General features: G+C 31.0%; 2 protein-coding genes across 2 annotated transcripts in view; one reads left to right on the forward strand and one right to left on the reverse strand.

Annotated features, from left to right (window-relative positions):
- LOC111033688 (probable ATP-dependent RNA helicase DDX31) overlaps positions 1 to 3,953 on the reverse strand; it is a 20,354-nt gene extending 16,401 nt beyond the window's left edge. The window contains exons 1-7 of the mRNA XM_022314558.1: positions 3,647 to 3,953; positions 3,350 to 3,580; positions 2,429 to 2,695; positions 2,142 to 2,362; positions 1,200 to 1,458; positions 929 to 1,120; positions 286 to 478 (exon numbers count right to left, since the gene is read on the reverse strand). Coding sequence (XP_022170250.1) covers positions 286 to 478; positions 929 to 1,120; positions 1,200 to 1,458; positions 2,142 to 2,362; positions 2,429 to 2,695; positions 3,350 to 3,580; positions 3,647 to 3,763 — 1,480 coding nt within the window. The 5' untranslated portion in view covers positions 3,764 to 3,953. The remainder of the gene's footprint in view (positions 1 to 285; positions 479 to 928; positions 1,121 to 1,199; positions 1,459 to 2,141; positions 2,363 to 2,428; positions 2,696 to 3,349; positions 3,581 to 3,646) is intronic.
- Positions 3,954 to 6,159: 2,206 nt separating this feature from the next.
- Positions 6,160 to 8,412, forward strand: LOC111033686 (the record flags this gene model as incomplete). The annotated part of the gene is made up of 4 exons (XM_022314555.1): positions 6,160 to 6,217; positions 6,612 to 6,739; positions 7,484 to 7,622; positions 8,234 to 8,412. Coding segments are annotated over exons 1-4 (504 nt in total), but the record flags the coding sequence as incomplete, so codon positions are not given.
- Positions 8,413 to 8,417: the final 5 nt, after the last annotated feature.

Raw genomic sequence — 8,417 nt, forward strand, 5'->3', positions numbered from 1 at the left:
TTTTTTTACAATAATTCAGTTTTTAAGTGAGTTATGAGCATTTTTAATTTACATTTATTATACAAGCATACCTCGCTTAAAAACTGAAGTATCGTAAAAAAACTTCCAACAAAACACGGATAAAGTTCTTACCATCAAGTTTCATAATAGGTTAATTCAATCTAATATTTAAGCTAACGACATAAAACTTGAACTGCTGAGCGTAAATTTGGTATGTTAATCGTTTGTAAGACGGAGACAACGCATGCGGGTGTAGCGTCCTCTTAATATTTGAATTTAGTTCTTACACAATAGAATGGTCTTGAAGTTTAGCTATAAACATAGCTTCATGTGGAGTCAAAAATAATGTAGCTTCTCCATTCTGGCCAACTCTAGCAGTTCGACCAACTCTATGAACATAATCCGTTGGTGTGATTGGAGCGTTGTACTGTATTATACGATCTACTAATGGTAAATCTAGACCTCTTGATGCCACATCCTGAAAATATTTAACACTTAGTAAATATAATGATCTAACCACCATATTAGCATACACATTTACTTATTAAGACTGTTTTTTTTTAAATGATAATAAAAATTTTGAAAAATAAAATATTATTACACAATAAATTTGGGAAACAAAACTCAAGGCAGCAAAGGCAGCAAAAAAAGAATTGCAACAGAAATATTTTTAGTTATACATTTAGATGTTTATATAAAATACAATGAATATTTAAAGGAAAACATTATTACTTTTCCATTGATAATTTGTATTTATAGTTTGATATAATGAAAATATACTGCTTTTATTATACTATTTTTCTTGAATAGAAATTGACCAAAACATTCAATAAGAACTTACTATTTTTCTATAAATATTTTGACAAACATTTGATATTTGAATTAAATTAGAATAAATTTTTATTTTTATGGAAAATAAATAACATACTGTGCAAAATAAAACACCATGATTTGCAGCTTTAAACGATTTAAAAACTTCCATACGTTCTACTTGGGTCATATTACCATGGAGTTTGAACATGGTTAAGCAAGTTAGAACAGTAGTTAATAATTCTGTATAAAAGTCAACCATATCTTGAGTGGCCATAAAAACTAATGTTTTGCTTGAAACTTGACCTTTCTGTAAAAATTAATGTATTTATTAAAAAAGTATTTCATTTTTTATAGTATCATAATTTTTTAATTGAATAAATCTTTACTTGTAGTTTTTGTAACAAAACACCAGAAAGTGTAACTAGTCTTAATTTAGGAGGAGCTAAAACATAATATTGTAAAAGACTGTCTGGTATAGCCAAGCATTCTGAATCTGTATCCTTTATTGAAGATGCATCAATGTAAACAGGATCTTTCAATGACAATCCTGCAAGCCGCTGAACTCCTTCAGACAAAGTTGCTGATAATAAAGCTGTTTGTCGAGGCACAGACTCATCACGATGTTCATCAACAACAGATAAAATACTATAACAAAAATAATTAATTGAAAAAAATCAAGATTGCAACATTATTTAGTACCTAATTACATAACAAAGGTGAGGTGTGAGTCCTAAGATTGGGGAGATGTTAAAAAAAAATCAAGTACAATGACAATATTATTGATGCTCATATATTTTAGACAATATCACACAAGAAATAAAGAAACCGTAAATGAAAAACCAACCACAATAACTTTCAAATACTCACGATTAATTTAAATTACTGAAAAATAAAATAAACAAAAATAAGAATGCATCCCATAGTGCGACGATAACCTCCACTCACTTTCCTGGGGCAAACATAAACTAGAAAAAGAGCCATAATCTCATAATTATTTGTATAGTCAATTTATACTGTATTTGGATATTTTACTGAAATGATCTGCCAACATCGGGCACCATTAGCTCACATGCAAGGCTTGTAACTAGTTTATTCTAAGAATACTAAAATGGTATAAAAAAAGGATAGATTTTGACAGATATTTAAATATTTAATATATTATTATGATTTATGACATTCAAATTTGTAAAAAAGATATTTTTTTAAATTCATTACTTAATTGATTAGTCTGTATTGTAAGCGAGAAGACGTATTTCTCATTGCGGTCCATGACATTTTGCCACTCCTACATACTTGTATTACTTTTTTAGTTGAAATAATATCCTTACCTAGTAATATCTTTTTCATATCCAAGATCCAGCATTCTATCAGCTTCATCAATTATCAACCATTGAAGTGATTTAAAAGATATTGACTTGGTATTCTGTGCATGGTCTAATAATCTTCCTGGAGTTCCTATAAGTATTGTGATGCCTTTTCTCATACGTGCCTTCTCAGATTTTCTTTTTTCGCCACCCGTAAACATACCAGGCACAAGCCATGTGTAAGGCTACAAAATTATATTATATTATTATTAATTTGATATTTATAATCCTGTATATTTTTATAATCTTACTTTTAATAACTTGACAAAATTTTCATAGGTCTGCAATGCTAATTCTCTGGTTGGTAAAATAATTAGTGCCCTAAGGCCATCAGTTCGAGATAGTTTTGGTCGAATCTTATGTAATGACTCAATAAGCGGAACAGCGTACGCAAATGTCTTACCACTGCCCGTCTCAGATTGAACCATTGCATCTTTACCCGATTGTAAGACAGGAATTGTTTGACTTTGAACTGTTGTTAATTTTGTGACTCCTAAAGTTTGTTCCAAATTTGCAACCTATTGTCAGAGAAAAAAAATGAAAACTGATGGTTAGGCATAATTATATCTTAAAACCTAGCAATCATCTAAATAACATAAATAATAGATAATTGAGCTTGAAACTTGAAGAATTATGGCCTCATTTAAATGGATAATTCGAAACAATAATTTATTTAAATAACACTTAAATACTTGAAGATGCACTTTAATAATGAACAGGTAGATATGACCTCATAATTTAAACTACCTACAGTCTACCCATAATTTGTTTAACATTTAAAAGGAGATACCAAAAAAACATTAATCAAACAATTTCCAAACTAAAGATGTATATAATATTAATGTATATCATTATCTTTTAAGCTCAGCAATAACATTGATCAAAATTATATTTAATTAAAATAGTTTAAAATGATCTAAGTATCATTGAACCAGATTATTTTTACATTATTAACTATGGTTAATATGATGTGTCGTTGAGACTGAATCTATTATATTCATATTATTATTACCAACTCATTAGAATCAAAAAATAACCTGAATGTAGGATAAAACATTTCGGTTTATATGGTTTATCAAGACTCTAACATTAATTATAATTGGAAACCTAATTATTGTGCATTAATATGGATAATAATAATCATAGAAGAAAAACATATGTTCTTCACAAACCATGTGTGCATGCAGATCGGTTAACTCTTTATATGTTGAAGTGGAAAACAATGAATTCTTATTTTTGTTAATAGCTTGAATGTCAACTTGTTTATTAAGTATAGCCACAGGTAATTGTACTTCTGGGTTATTTCTAAACATTGAAGATACGTATCCATTTTTTCTGTCATTGTTATTTTTCTTTTGATAATTTGAATTTTTTCCATTTAATCTGGCATCATTACCTTTCTCCTAGGGGAAAAAAACAATAAAATTAGTACTCAACATGATTTTGCAAAGTGTGTTAGTTATTCTTACTTTTCTTGAAAAATTTGATCTCCTATTAACACCAAATACTTTTGAATTTACTGGATCCTTTTCGCGATTAATAACACAGTCATTTTCTAGACCATCGCCAAACTCGTCACAATTCATGTTAAAGAGATAAATGTAAGTTCAGGTAAGACGTAATTGCTTAAAGTAATTAATACAAAATGTTGATTTGTTATTCGTTTCTCGTTACATTAAATTTAACATTTTAAACATATAATTAACAAAATGCAAGTATCAAATCAATTGACTTATTATCAGTAAGTGGTAACCTTAAAACAACACGTGCAATCACAATGATAAGAACAGTACGGCAATATGATAACAAAAATAAATAATCTGATAACAATCATAAAGTAAACAAAATTGAGTTGGTGGCACGATTAAAGATACTATATATTATATTTAATCGTGGTTGGTGGCTTCGTTGATCTAAATAATATTCTAAATAGATCTAAGCGGCGAAGCTTCATCATAGAACATAGATAATATGAGCTTCATAAGAGTCAAGAGACAAAGAGACGACGTCTACCCACTTAAAATACGGGCATATATTGAAATATAGCTGATGTCATAACTCATAATATTGTAATACTTATATGGCTATAAAATAATCTACACGACAAATTGCATTTTATATGCAGATGATTTTCTTACATTTTTAAGATGGCCATTTTCTTGATCATATTTTTATAAAACATTTTTTTTAAATTATTAAAATCGATCATGTTATTGCAAATTAAGTTATAGACTTCATCAGCTGAATAATACCTACACTAATCTAGTAGCAATATGTAGCCAATGTACTATTACCAACACACGAATCGTATGATTTAATCAATATCAATTGGAAAATGTAATTTTTTTTGTGACAATCTAAAAATATCTAATTACCTATTGCCTGGAGGAGTATTGTAATAAATGTATTAATTACATTATAACTATAGAGGATACCGCAATTTTAATTATTTCGAAACATTTATCTATTGATATAACATTGAAGTATTCAACTATGATTTTTGACGATCTGGATAATGGATATTTAATTTCATAACTTCAGCTTCGGACAAGAAATGGGAGTGGCAAAAGCAACCATGCGGCTTAAATAGGGATGATAATAATGCTTTATACTTGAATGGATATAAAATATAAGTAATTGTAAATCTATACCAATAAATAATATTATTATAAAGAGCTAAAATTGTTTATTTACTTGTTTGTAGGGGGTTATCTCTGAAATTATTCAACCGATTCTAAAATTGTTTTTACCAGCAGAAAGCTACACTACTCTTGAGTAATATAGGCAATATAAAAAATAAAAAATATTTTGTTTATAAGTAGCCAGGTAGGTACTGTATTAATACCTGTACCAGATATCTACTACTGAAATATTAGGAGAAGTGCACTATAATACGTCTATTCAATGAGTATTAAGTATAGGTACCTAAAGAACTCAATTTTTTTCATTGCTCCTTGCCTTGTTCTTTGTCAACTTCTTGAAGTGAAGAACTGAAGTACCTACCTACCTAGATTTAACAGTATGATTTGTTTTCTGTAAGACATCATGTTTAAAATAGGTAAAAATGTATACTTTCCTATACACAAAATACGCAAGTTGACAATTGCATTATCAAAGTTGTTCAATGCTATAGTGTTGTTCACTTACCAGAGAATCTGATAAATCTGCAGATCATGAGCAAATTAAAATATGTTCCAGCATCCAGTCAGCACTTTTTTTTTCTTGTTATCGAGAACCAGAGGAGGAACTGGTGTTGGCATTGCTTCTCCCCTGGTCTCCATCATTTATTATGGCAAAAAAACAAAAGTAGTTTCACAGCAATTGGCATCCTGAGATGCGCCCTTCCCCACTACCAAATGAACTTTCCCTATTGCCAGGTATGTGTCCACCTGGGAGCGGAGATCGGTGGACTTACATTTAAAAAAAAAAACAAAAATCGCGTAGGGTGTCGTTGATCACATGATGTTTGTTTCAGGGGCTGACCGCAGTCCGCAGCCCTGGAATCACGTTTTGTGGGTGGTCCTGCGATGCCGTGACCGCCGTACTCGCCCGCGGTGTCAAGGGATGTGAGAAGAACGTGGGTCGGTGACACCTCCGACGATTGCTGTGCAGCGTGGAATATTGTAATTATTAATGAATAATGATTATAATAACATTAATAACTAATGCTTATAAAGCCTAATGAGTAATGGCCGTGAGTTCGAATAGTGATGAATGATGATATTATCGGATGGGCAGGGGCGCAGGGCCGCTAATTCGCGCTGCTACCAATGCGATGGAGAGTCCGACACTGCCAACCATACCCTGTTCAAGTGTCCTTCCTGGTCTGGACACATAAGTGACCTAGAGGTGCACCTCGGCCGCCGCCTGACCCTCTCGGATCTGCGGACCGGCTTTCAAGGGTCTCCCCGCCAACCTGGAACACAAGGAAGCCATCCTACGAGACGCCTAGCAGACCTTTAGAATATTCTATATCTATAAGATGGTCGAAGATGTGATGACGATGAAGGAGGAGGAGGAGAGAGTGAGAGCTGTTGAGGGTAGGTGAAAGGGACCTCTTCTATAACACCCTCTATCCCACAAGGTCAATAATGCAATCTGCGGGCGGAAGAATAACGTAGAAGACAATATTACCATTACGGTATCGGTATGAATACATTTTTATTTTAGCAAATTATAACTATTATTTATTCAAAATCAAGTACACATTTTTTATCTAAGTACCTATAGATAGTTTAAAAAAAAATTTGTCCTATAGGTAGTTAAAAAATTGTTTGTATGTTATATTTACTGGCTAATATATGAAAAACTGAGTTTGTATAGAACCTACATGTTTATTATTGGCTTTGTAAGTGTTTATTCTTTCTATAATCTAATATTTTATTAAACATTTCAGTCAATATTTATTTTAATGACATTTTATGTTTATTTTAGATATGACATCATTTATGCCATGTTTTTGTCCAGATTTAACATGTTTTACATGCTACGTACGAGCAGTTTTTAGAGCAATCGTTTTAATACCCAATCCTGATGAGCAATCAATTACCCATTATATCATGGTAATAATAAATATGGTATAATATGGAATAGTTATTGATAAATTATTGTAAATTATACATATACTTAAATACCTATAATGTTGATAAAAATAAAATTAAGTAAATAAAACAGTTGTTTTAAATTATTTATTATAACCAACTAGTTCTCAATACACATATTTAAAATGTAAGCATGCAGCAATAACATTATTTTAAACTTTTATGTTGACCATTAAAGGCATCAATTTTTATTTTTTTATTGAACCCAAGCTTGGTAACTATGACCATTAGCTGTTTGTACCTTGTAGAGGGGGACGGTAGGTTTGGAATACGTATTGTATGTATGGCAAGGATTTTGTTGCTAAAAATCCCGGGTGGTGGTAACACTCAGAGCGCGTACGGAACTGATTTTTATATGACTCCTGTCTACGGTAGTAGATACCTATTCCTACACCTTGTTTCTGTTTTTTAAATTTTACATTATCCTAAATTGTAATATACTTAACAAAAATAAACATAAAATCTTTAAATTATATTATATTATGGTATAGGGTCGATACTCCCTATAATATAGTGAGTTGTTTGAGTATATTATAAGTAGGTAACTACTATTAGATGATTGGTCAAATAGTGGCACGATTCATATTAATATATTATAAGATTAAGGACTATTCGTGTATAGGTAATAATTATTTATTTATTATAGACATTTATTTTGAATGAAAAGCAATCTAACTTTTACTAACATTTTAAATCATCATTTAGAATAGTCATACGGGTGCAAAACGGCCAATCATAAAAACTGTTATTCATTTTTTATTAATAAATCACATGCTTGAATCCAAATCAGAATACATAATTTTCGGGAATGATGCAGATACGCGTGCAGTCGACAATTATTCAAGTAAATAAACATAATAGGTATTAGTCTATTTTTAGTTAGAACGTGGATATGTGATATAATATTATAATATGATACACGATGATAAATGGTAACTGACTATAAGCAAAATCATTTTAAAAATAAAAAAAAAAGATTTTTCAAAGGCAATTGGAATAGTCTCAGCATTATGATATCCTTAAGTTCTGTGTACAGTTGAATTTTAATAGTATTATGGTTGAATTGTTATTGATGACAAACGGCTAACCAGTAACCTGCCACAAACCTCATCTACAAATTTGAGAAAAATAGTCAATCCAGACTCCATATTTTTCGTCGTCTTCTAAATTAATTTTCAGAATTTGTACGGCTGTACAAAGCTGAACAGACCAGTTTGGTCAAATGGTAACGAATTTGGGGCCTTGCCTAACCTGTCTAACAACCACATAACTCAAACTTTTCAAAATACATTACTCCGTGTTTTTGATGCACCATGCCCCCGTTGTATTTAACTACCTAATATAATTACACAAAAATCTACAAGACTATATAAATTAATAAACTTTCCTTTAAGGCATTATTTTATACGTGTTTTATACTTAACGTCTCAATATATACTTTTAATGTCCATATAGGCGAGATTCGTGTGCCGATGGAAGAACTTAGCCCTGACGTCACAGAAGCAGCAACAAGTAATAGTGTTCTTGACGACGGTCCTCGGCATGTGAATAATAATCAACACGTCGTCGCTAGCTCGAATTTTGTGTGCGACGTATGCAATAGACCGTGTTTGTCTGCGGCTGGACTCGCAAGCCACCG

This window comes from Myzus persicae, unplaced genomic scaffold, assembly GCF_001856785.1.
Source record: "Myzus persicae strain clone G006 unplaced genomic scaffold, MPER_G0061.0, whole genome shotgun sequence".
NCBI classification, from domain to species: Eukaryota; Metazoa; Arthropoda; class Insecta; order Hemiptera; family Aphididae; genus Myzus; species Myzus persicae.